The following is an 11,581-nucleotide window of genomic DNA, read 5'->3' as shown; positions in this document are numbered from 1 at the left end:
TTTGTGATGGCTGTTCTGTACAGATTCCTCTGATTTAACTTTACCAGTGGGTTTTGTGCGATACTGTGGATCGGCGTCCTGAAGTCCAAATGCACCAAATTGGTCATTTCTATCCACAACATAGCTTCTAGTTTGGCCAGAAAGAACTGGCATGTAATCTTTCTTCTGAAGGGACATGTAAGCTCGTTGTCCCATCATCTCTAAAGACAAGGCAATTTGTGCTGTGACCAGAGTGCTTCATAATAGTAGTGACCCTGAAAAAAATCAAGTCCCAGGTGTCTTGAAATCGAGCGCCCCAAATTAATAGAAAATGTTGAGCTTTGTATTTGGCAATCAGCGCATTGATCGCCAAATGCAAGCGCTTTTGGCAGTCTTCTCTGGTGTGTCTGAATCGTTTTTCATTGCTGTGGTTCTAATTTTCTGTTAATTGGATGGAGCCTGGCTTCCACTAAGCTTCTTGACAGTGTCTTTGACCTGGAATAATCCAACTCTGAACAAAACCGTCAGCCTCGTGGTGGAGTTCCCAGGAAGAGACTGTGAGCCAAGTGATGACATTGAGATTGATGGGGCTGCACTAACTTGCATCAGAAGCCAGCCTGCAGTCCCTTCCCGCGCGTCCCACCAAGCAGAAGCTGGTGTGTTTCAGTTCTTCTTTCAGCTAACTGTCTATTCCGCTGGTATTGGACTGTGAACATCTGCAGCATGCTGGAATGCCACTGGACATTGATTTCTCTGTAAGGTTTAAACGGTTCATCGTACACTGTGTATCAGCCTCCAGCTACCTAAAAGGTGGTTGCAAAGAGGATGGAGCTGGACTGTTCTCAGTGGTGGCAGATGACAAAACAAAGAGCAACGGTCTCAAGTTTCAGCAAGGGAAGTTTCAGTTGGATATTAGGAAAAACCTTCTTACTGGGAGGGTAGCAAAGCACTGGAACAGGTTACTCGGAGAAGTGGAATCTCCATAGATGTTTTTACGACCGAGGTAGACTTGGCTGGGAGGATATATAGGGATGGTTCTGCTTTGAGCAGGGGATTGGACTAGATGTCATCCTGGGGTCCCTTCCAACCATAATTTTCTATGAGTCTGTGAGTAGACATACCTGACCTGGGCAGATTAAAATGAGCTTGGTTACTGATAGCAGTGAAATCACAGGAGCATGGGCTTCAGTGCAAGTAATACAGCCTGCCCAAGACCCTGGCTCCTTGATGCATCACGTCTGTGCTGCTGCAGCTTGGCTGCAAATGCCCAGAAGGTCTTCCTGTGCTGAAGTTTCCCTTTTTTACAGGGAAGGAATGCCCTTGTCTGGCACAAGATTTTGAAGTTTTCCTTTCCCGTGCAATTGTACCAGGAATAGCAATTTATAGGAATGGATTTTTACTTGTGTAGTTGCTTGTAGCTTTTACCGAGTTACTGTGTTTGACAAACAGTCTTTCGTCAGCATTCAAGCATGGAAATAGTGGTCCTGTTTGCACAAGTACTTCAGAGGGGTTTAATCATTGACAGCTTTTTTTTCTCAAGTCCAGGCAGTCTTTTTTTTTTTTGTTTTATGGCATGGTCCTTCATTTGGTAATCTCGTGAGGGACTTAGTTAGGCATTTACACTGTGGTGACAGTATTGAAAACATCTTGTTTAAAACTGTCCAGCTAAACAATGTCGCTAACAATTTCCATATTTCATTAAGTGCTGTACTGGTCTTGGAGAATCCAAAGAAACCCATTTGCTGTCCTCTGAGACAAGTCTGACTATATTATTACTGATACGGAAAGGATTACATACTTACTTAAGAAAAAATTATTAATTTTCCCACTACTTCACTCTATCCCACGATTTATTTTTTACATCTTCCCCAATGTCTAGTTAAACTGAATCAAATCCATTGCTGTGTGAATTTTTGGGCATTGCTAAACACAGATCACCCACTTACCATATGGATCAATAGCTTTCATGTATTTTCCACAGTTAGACTGAGACCACCACCTATGCAATTCAAGAACAGCAACGGGACATGGCTAACATGTGTGACTGGAATAAAAAAAGTAAACTAAGGAGCTTCTTTTCTTCCCGCATGATATCACTGCGGCAAGGAAACAATGAAACAGAAAGGTGGTAAATTCAAAATTGGGGAAAAAAGCTTTCCCTCCTATCGGTGTGTGATTCTTCACTGCAGCACATATTGCTACAGGATGGCGTTTAAGTCAGAAACTTAGCATTGCAACTCAGGATGCTTGTGTTTTGTTCAAATGTCTGATCCCTCTCTGAATCTTGCTAACAACCTTTTTGAAGGGTGATAAAAACGTATCCTTCATCATTACTTGGGAGGTAGGGGGTTGAGATGACACCTGTATGGGAGTGGATTATGCCCTGTCCATCTGCAAGGGGTCATCACCAGTAAGTAACAATGAGTAGGCCAGCAGGGCAGTCCTGGACCCCAGGGGTGGCCAAATTAATCTGGGGAGATGTGCCTTGCTCCTGTTCTCCTGGGCACCCCGCATCTTCCCTGCAGCTGCAGCAGCTGTGAATGCATCTCTGGCAGTGGGGAGGCCAAGGTAGCAGCAGCAGCAGGTCTCGAGGGACCAGCAGCTGGAGGCTTGCTGTTTGCTGGGGCAGATGTCTCCCCCTTTTTTGCCAGTGAAACTACTGTTTAAATGGCTACTTGACCTGCACATTGGTGGCAAAAAAGGTGACATACCCTCCCCCGCAGGGGTGATCTCTAGCTGCTGTTCCTACACCATCCCCTACCATCTCCCAGGGCACAGCATTTGCCAGTTATGCCTCTGGTTTTCACACCATCCGGTGAAGCAGTGGGTGCAGAGACAGGTCTGGACCAGATCTGATCTGACCTGGCGATTCCTCATTCCCTGTCCCTGGCTCTCCATTGCCCTTCGAGCACCAGAACAGACCTGTAGCTCTTTCTTATCCCTGTTCCTTCTTGGAATTTGCCCAGAGGTAACATTTTGGGAGTGACTTGTGGGGAAGAGGTCCAGGAGGCATTTCAGTAACTATAAGTGGCCAACACTTTTAAGAGTGATGTTGTAGCCACAACAGTCCAGAGATTGAGAGAGGCAAGGATTGTATCTGCTAACCCTGAGCATTTCTCTCAGCGCCCCCCCTCCGAACACCGCTTCTGCTGGATTTCAAAGAATGTCCTGCATTTGAAAGTTTGTCTGACTTTATCCCAACTACATTGTTGGTCCAATAAAAGGAAATCCTTGCTTCTCCCAAAAAGAAGTGAAAAAAGCGTAGAACTCTTGGTTCAGAGTTGACACCATGTATTAGATCAGCTGAGAAATTGCAAAAAAAAAAAATTTTTCTGCAAGCTTTTATTTATATATATAAGCTTTTATATATTAGGGGGCTGGACTCAATGATCTCCCAAGGTCCCTTCCAGCCCTAACGCCTATGAAAAATCTATGAAATATATTTATTTATTTATATATTTAAATATTATTTTTTCTCGGTGGGCCTAATAAAAGGTATCATCTCTGCACCAAGAGCGTTAGGTTTTTGCATTTCTTTTTGTCTTAGACCAACACGGCTACCAAATCCATCCCTTGCTTTTCCCAACACTGGTTTCATTCCCTCTGAAATGGGGATGCGAAGCACAGGAGCGCTGGGAGCAGACTGTGATGAGGGGCTGAGGAGCTCTCGCCTAGCTGCAGGAGAGGTCTGCCCCATTGCCTTCTCCTAGGACTCGTGGTAGGCCTACATGTGGGCCGTGGCTGGCAGGCAGTCTCGCATGGCGGGTGCCACATGTCTGGGATAGGTTCTGCCTCTGGGGAGCCTCCCCTTTGGTGAGAGTATGCAGGATCAGACTCCCTCTCACCTCTGCAAAATGCAGTTACAGACCGTGGAGAAAGTTGTGTCCTTTTAAGGCAATCCAAAGAATGATTTGGCTGAAAGGGAGGGGTTTGGCAGTGGCGAAATAGGGAAGGATGAGACATACACAAAACCCAGCCTGCGGGGCCCTGAGAAGAAGCAGGACAAAAGCTTTCCCAACTGCTGGCACTAATCCTAGTGAGTCTGTCCTGCTCATAATGTGGAGCCTCCGATCCTTAGAGCCTGCACCGTTCCCCACCCCAGGGTAGCTGTTTGATATTGCAGAGGGCACAGCTCGCTTCTGTGTTGAATTTCTCTATATGACTGTGAATAAGGAAGCAAGAGCGCCACATGTGCAAGACGCAACAGGCCCAGCTGCTCTTCACAGCTCTAGTCCTGGCTTGCAGTTGGGGATCACCCCACAGCACCTCGGTGCTGCCCTGTCTGTGGTCCTCACCCGGAGTCCTTGCATTTGGAGGCTAGGCTGGGAACACCAAACTCATGCCACTAGTGACTGATCTTCACTCAGGATTTTTACTAAAGCTTTTAATAGCTGTTTTATTAGAACTAGTTCTTAACTGCCCCAGAGAGAAAAGCAACAGGCACCTTCTCTGGCTTTATATGGTATTATTTATACCCCAGCAGTGTAACAGTAAGGAGAGTGAGTTTCCCATGGTCACGCAGAGTTAGGGGCAGAGCAGCGTGGACCCTGGGCAGCCGTGGGACCGAGGAGCCCCATCTATCCCCCGCTGGCCTATGCTTCGTCACCAACAGAGCCTTAGATTAGGACTGGCGGAGGCCATGGGCCCCCACGTGTGGCCTTTGGGTGCACGCTTCTCCGCTGCGTGCAGTGGCAGTCTGGGCAGCTCTTGGGAACTTGCCCTGCTGCTTTAGTTAGTGCTGAGCCAACGGGCAAGGGGAGGTGAAGTGACCGACTCCAGCTGCGCGCTCCCACGGTGAGACGGATTCAGAACGAACGTCTTCTCTACCCGAGCTACAGCAACAAGGGGAGCAGTCTCCCAACCGAGCCCCTCCAGGGCCTCGTGGGAAGAGAGCTCCTTAAGGAGAGTCGCTGGTTCTCAAGCTGGTGAGAAAACAGACAATGAACTGTTTCATCCTGGCAACATGAACTGGGAGCCTGATCCTGAATGAACCACTGCAAATCCTCCCTCAGCCTCTGTAGGTCCTGCAGATTTCATTTGGGACAGGTCACTCAGCATTTCTGGGCATCTTGAGCGGATGCAAGAATCAGTGATTCCTGCTCTTCGTGTCTTGGCAGGGCAGCGAGTTTCCAGGGACAGAGAGGGGAGACTTGATAGGAATCTCCCCTGTCCTCTCGGCTGCTTTCAGCTGAGGAGGAATTCCAGGGCTGGCCCACGCAAGGCAGTTCAGTGCTGTGGCATTTGTTAAGCTGGTCTGTAAGCCCCTTGCAGGATTCCTGTACTCCTTGTCTCTTTCCTGTATGGTTGGATCCAGAGTCCAGCTGAAATCTTCAGGAACTAGGGACAATACGTGCAAGGTTAACGGGCAGCTGAACAGGGCACGTGCAGGGATGTGGGGAGCTCTGCACTGCAGAATTTGGGTGTACGCAGCAGTCGCATGTGGTCTCTTGCCTTGGTGGACGATCCCTTCTAAAGTCCTCGCTCACTCGCAGAGAGGGCAGAAGTTCAGACAGCCTGAGTCTCTCTCCTGAAAGTTTTCAAGCCTGCGGCGTTTCCCTAGCTCCAGCTAGCCAGACCTAGAAGAATGCCTGCCGCTTTGCTATTCAGTTGGGTGGTAACTGCAGGGCTGGGAATAAGGCTTGGACGTTCCAGGTGAGTTCCTCCAGGCCTGTCCTCCTGTCTTCCCCACCCCTGTACAAAGTCCCTGGGAAGGGTGGAGTCAGTCTAGTGAATTCTTGAATATTCTGGGGTCTGACACAGGGCAGGACTAATCATGTGAGTCCCATGTATGGTACCTACGTGCTTTGGTGGCCGCCCTGGGCCAGAGGTGTGGTCCAGGAAAAGTGTGGTTAACCTGCCCTGTTTAAATTCCCTTTCCCACCCTTCTCTCTCCTCTGAAGTTCCTGGAGTTCAGGAGTCCAAGCAAACAGATCATCTTGAATTGCAAAAAGGGAATCCAGTTTCCCCAGGTTCCTGGTGGGCAGTTAGTCTCGTCTGCCTCATCTGCTCTACTGAGCGCCCCGTGCAACTGCTGGGAGGGAGACCTGACACAAGCAGCTACTCTTTTCCTGCCTGTGTCCCTGGTACCAGTGAGGGCAGCTGGCCCTATGGCCAATGTCCTAAATGCTTCCCACTCCCCCTCCTCCTCAGTGCCCAGGGACAGCTTGCACTATCTACAAAGGTGCAGTGGCCCTTCTGCCTTTTGAATAAAGCTAGAAAGCTCTTGAACCCATTGCTTGCTGGGATTTACCAAGTCCACACCTGAAATAGCGTGTTAAAGGTGTGGGAGGCTCAGGTCTGCTGCATGACATAGGTTGGGTGGAGTGCTTGAGCTCTTGATAAAATTCAGATGCCCTTGGTTGGGGCCTGCGTGCCCCAGGCTAAGGACAGCAGTGTTAGTGGCTTTTCCAGGGTATGTGCAGACAGCCCTTTTATTTGCTTCTCTTTCCAAGTCTTCTGACCCTCCTGCCCAGCTGTTGCAATGCGTAGTCCCTTAGGAGTGAAGCTACTTCTCTTTGCTTTTTCCACAGGATGCCGAATTGGGGTGGAGGGAAGAAGTGCGGCGTATGCCAGAAGACAGTGTACTTTGCTGAGGAGGTGCAATGTGAAGGCAACAGCTTCCACAAGTCCTGCTTCTTATGCAGTGAGTACAGTGGCCCACAGATCGGGCCTTTCTAATTGACATGACAGCACCTGGGCCGGCTTGTTCTCATCAGCCATAGAAATGCATTACATCCATCTTGTAGTTCTTTTGGACCAGGACCAGCCTCACAGCTCTCTGTTCTCCTCCAGACATGGGGAAGGTGTTTTCCTGAGACAATGCAGAGCCCCTTGTGAGGTTCAGGGACCTGCCTTAAACATCAGGGACACTTTGGGAAGCAGCCATGTAAAATCCCTGTCTGCACACCACGTAGCTGAATGAGATGCCAGTGCTAGTCCACACTAAGACTAAATCCCAGGACTTTAGACTCCGGAAGAGACTGTTCTGAAACCCTTCTGGTACTGCCTTGCAGTGACAGCCGTGCTAGTGGTACCCGGGCTCAGGCACTCCACGGGGGAGTCTCTTTGCTCTTGGCTCTTCAAATTCAAAGGCAAGGGTCTGAGTGGGCTCTTAAAAGAAGCTGGGGCTAGGGCCTTCATACTGTGGGCCATGAGGGCATGTGGGAAGAAGATCCCAGCCTTGCCTTGTCTCAGCCATTCTGGTGACAAAGTGCTCACAAAATGTCTGATGGTGTCAAGGTAGAGGCTGAGCCACCTTCTTTCTTCCTGGAGCTGCTGAAGCCTTAGCCCATTTAGACTGACCCTCGCACACTCCCCCTGCCTTTATTGTTTCCAGTGCAGCCCTGTGTCTACATGTGCTTAAGTCCTTCCCAGGTGGATATGTACTGGTAAACTGGTTCATCCCAGGTGTTCAGACGAACACGATATTGGGTGGTGCAGTTGCTTCCCACTGGTCTCAGGAACATGCAGCTCCCCAAGGATCATAACTGTTAGGGTTAAGAAGAGATGTTTCCATAAGATCTGGGAGACTTTCAGAGACACTGTCCCCTCCCCATCGGTGCTCCCCTGTGTCTGAGAAGGTCTCTCTTCCTGAAGAGGATATGCAAGCCTGACTTTCTTCCTGTGCTACTCACAAGTTCACAAGTCTTTAGTTTAAATGCAAGATTGCAGAAACGGGTTTTGCTCCAGCTGTCCCCTCTCAGCCACATCTGGGATGAAGCTTCACACAGGTCCCCAAATGACACAAGCCATCCCAGCAGAGCACTTATGTGCAGCACAGCTGCCTTTACACTAGAGTTTTGCCAGTGTAAAAAGGTTGCCAGTATATCCTTGTCCACATTTCCCCCATCCCACTTCCCTCTTCCACAAAGGCTTCTAGTGTGGTCTTGGTCTGGCTGTTGTTCCAAGGAGCCACATGCATGTGGGGAGGGACCATAGGGCAAAACCAGATTGGGATTTAGGGCTCTGTGCAAATTGCTTAATCCCACACCTTGCCAGGATCCGGTGTTAACTCTTACTGTTCCTTATAGAGCCCACTGCTTCACTCCTGTAATGCGGGGAGCAGTGTGAGGGTGGAGGAGGGGAGTTTTGCTGCTGGGGGGCAGTGCTTGGGAGCCGGGGGCAATAACTTCTGGATCCCAGATCCCTGCTTATGGGCCTGATCCAAAGTCCTTTTGTTGTCTTGAGTGGACTTTGGACCAGACCCTGTGTTCCCAAACTTCCTGCTGTTGGAGGTGTGGGGCCCACATGCCTAAGCCCTACTGAGATTCTCAAATGTAGGTGTGCGGTTTGCTATACATTCACTTCCACAACTTTAGAAAAATAAAATCCGGTATTTCCAAGGGATGAGAGTGAAGTGGCCTCATCACGGTGAAAAGTCACCCTTGCTGTCTCTCTGTGCCAAGCCACTGGGGGCAAAATAACCCCAAACTAAGCTCACAATTCCAAAATCCTGTGCTAAGAGGGAAAATGAGTTTGGATGGCCCACAGTAGGGGTTTTCAACCCCTTCTGACTCAAAGTTTCAACTCCTGTACTCCCTTTTTTTCCCCCTTGTTTTTAAGGGTGGTGGGGCAGATCAAGGCCCCTGCAGTGAGGGAGGGAGTGGGGCTGGGGCAGGCATTGCACAGCCGGGGCAGGGTGGTAGCAGGATGAAGCTGCGAGTGGCTCATCTGAAGGGCGCGGGGGGAGAGGGGAGCAGCTCCCACCTCTGCATGCACCCCAGGAGGGCATGGGGGGGGCGCATGCCCCCAGATCTGTGCACAGGGCAGGCTTGGACCGGGGCAGTGCTGGGCTCTTCCTGGTGAGAGGCCAGGCCAGGATTTGCTCAGGGCAGGCAGTGGTGGTGCTGGCAGTGGGAGTACAGGAGGGGCCACAGCCACTACAGAATTTGCTGTAGCCCCCACAACCCCCATCCCAGCACTGCTACCACCTGGCCCAAGCACAGCGCTGCTCGACCCCCCTGCTACGAAGAGCCTGGCACAGCTCTGGCCCTGGTCCTCACTGTCAGCCCACCCAGATCCGGGGGCACGTGCCCCCCATGCTATCCTGAGGTTGTGTGTAGTGGTGGCACAGAGTGGAGGGGCCAAATGGGGGAGGGGCTCATACATGGCAGCCACCACTGCCATTGACACCCACTGCCACTCACCGCCCCACACCGCCACCAGTGCTGCCATGCCTATGCCGCTTTCCTCTGCAGGCTGCTGATGGGCTTCGTGCCTGGCCAGGCGTGCGCTGCCCGTCAGCAGCCCACAAAGCTGTACGTGCGACCAGCTGTGTGAAAGCAGCACAGATGCAGCAGTGGTGGCGATGGCAGTGGTGGCCACTGCATGCGAGCATGCTGGGTACATCTCTGCTAGCCTGCCCAGGCTGCTGCCCATGTTCAATGCTGTGACTACATCTCTATTCCCGTGACTATATAAAGAACCCGAGCCAGCGCCTCTCTGGCACAGGGGGAGTGTCCTGTCTGAAAACCAAGTACATATGGAATGACTAAGGCACTGGAAGCTGTAATTGTAACTGAGGCAGAAATCTGAGGGCGGAAGAGGCTGAGTGGGACTGTGGCTGCCCACGTATGCAGCATGAGAGTACTCATATCGGCTTTACATTGCAGCAACAGGAACCTGTGCTTTTCTGCAGCCTCAGATAAGGTGCTGGGGGGATGTTATTTCCTGCCGCTCTGAGAATCCCAGAAGCTTCTGGTGTCTGTGGTGTGGGGTGCTTTGCACATCTTTGAATCTGTCTGAGTCACAGCTCTCACTGGAGCGTGTCGTGGCAGTATTTGAGTACAAACAGCCAGTGTGACGTGGCTTGCTCCAGCACTCTGCGTGCAAAAACGTAGGATGTCAGCAAAAGAGTCTGAAGCACTAAGTTAGCATGCAGCAGCAGGGATAGCCCAGATGGAGCAGAACTCAGGACAAGCAGAGGACCTGGGTGGAACAGGTGTTACCCTAGGAAGGGAAGATGCAGCCATAGCAGGTGGAAATGCAGATTTTACTTCTCTACTCATGGAAATCAGGGAGCAGGAAGCCTGTTTAGAGCTGACTGCAATGAGGACAGCTTCTCACAGTGTGAGGGCTCCTTACACTGTACCCAGTATGCGGATCACACCTGCAGCCGTACTTCTTACTCCCGACCTTCCCACCACTCTGCTGAAGCCCTTGGCATTACCTGCAGCAATCCCTGCTCTTCTTGTCCTGGATCACAGACTGCTTTTCATGCTGAACTGTACTCAGTTCTGCCTACACCTGTTCAAAATTAGTCATGCTACACTTGAGCACTCTTTGGGTGTGTCTACATGTGCTACTGGCATGCAGCAATAAACTCAGGTGTGTATCACACTGGAGTTTGTTGCTTCTGGGTGCATTAATTGAATGTGCACCCAGGACTGCAGAATGTTGAGCCAGATCAGAGCAGCTCTAGCTGGCAGAGGGTCCGGGGGGTCAGCCTGCCAGCCTGGGGCTGCTCAGACCTGGTTCGACGTGCTGCAGAGGGCTGGCTGGGGCAAGGGAGTGCTTCACTGTGGGGTTAGCTGGCAGGCAGCCCCCATGGTGAAGCACCCTCGTGCCCCAGCCACCCCTGTCAGCATCTACTTGTGCATTGCTGTTCACAAAAAAACTCCGCAGCAGGTTATATTTACAAGTACTAACCTGCTCTGGAATTTAGTTTCCTGTGGCCTAATAGAGCCACACGTGTAGACACCAAGATGTTTAGTGCACAGCTAAGTAGGCAACTCCACAGTTAATGTCTCATGTAGGCAATGTCCCATTGTGTGTTTGAACCTGAGCTCTCCAGGGGAGACTAGAAAACGTCCTGGCCCACTAGGAAAATAACTTTGAATGGCCAGACTTATCTTGGTTTAGCTGAACTGGACTTACACCATTGCTGGCCCCAGCCCATTGAGGTGGCAGCTGACTCACCAATCAGAGATGAGCCTCACAGCTCCAAATGAATCAGTTGTAGGAGAGAGAAGTGTAGTGAGGCCGGTATGACACGTGGGTCTAACCCCAGATTCCTCTTATAGTGCTTTGACATGGCTAAATAGCAGGGTTTGGAAAAATGGAAGAATCTGTCTTTTCTGATCTTGCTGCAATGGAATTTCTGCAGCCCAGAAGCCCTGGAGTTGGTGGCTGATTCCCAGGAAGTGGGTTTGGCAGGAGCGTTCAATAGCTGGCTAGTGTGATTGTTAAAGCTGGGGCTAGAGAAGGGCCTAACACGGAGAGATGGGCAAAGGTGGTCCTACTGCCTTCCCTAAACGGCCGTCCCTAGAGCAAAAGAAAGAAGGCAGTGACCAAACTAAGTGAAAGGGTGAAATATGCTCCTTTCAGTTAGGTTGTGTGAACTGGAAGCTGTTCCCGAAGGGTTGTTCGCAGTGTTTTTAAGAATGAGTTAGACAAACTTGTCTAGGACAGGATCGCCAGGAATGATCTTGCCTTGAGCAGTGGGTTGGATTAAGTGGCCTCCAGAGGTCCCTTCCAGCCCTACTTTTCTGTGATTCTGTGTGTGGGCATTAATGCGAGCTCAGGTCTAAACAAGGAGGGGTGTAGACAGGCCCAAAGGCATGAGGCTGCCTGGTTAACCTGACGGCTCCGAAACCATGCAGGG

At 50.5% G+C, this 11,581-nt stretch overlaps 1 protein-coding gene across 1 annotated transcript in view; it reads left to right on the top strand.

Moving 5' to 3' along the window:
- The window catches only part of CSRP1 (cysteine and glycine rich protein 1), a 38,853-nt gene that overhangs the window by 14,085 nt on the left and 13,187 nt on the right, over positions 1–11,581 (top strand). The window contains exon 2 of the mRNA XM_019513815.1: positions 6,510–6,622. Within this exon, the coding sequence (XP_019369360.1) occupies positions 6,511–6,622 (112 nt within the window). The 5' untranslated portion in view covers position 6,510. The remainder of the gene's footprint in view (positions 1–6,509; positions 6,623–11,581) is intronic.

Source organism: Gavialis gangeticus, unplaced genomic scaffold (genome assembly GCF_001723915.1).
Source record: "Gavialis gangeticus isolate Ggan-Ray unplaced genomic scaffold, GavGan_comp1, whole genome shotgun sequence".
Classification (NCBI taxonomy): Eukaryota; Metazoa; Chordata; order Crocodylia; family Gavialidae; genus Gavialis; species Gavialis gangeticus.
Note: the sequence above shows the minus strand (reverse complement) of the source record. Positions and strands in the feature narration are given on the sequence as shown.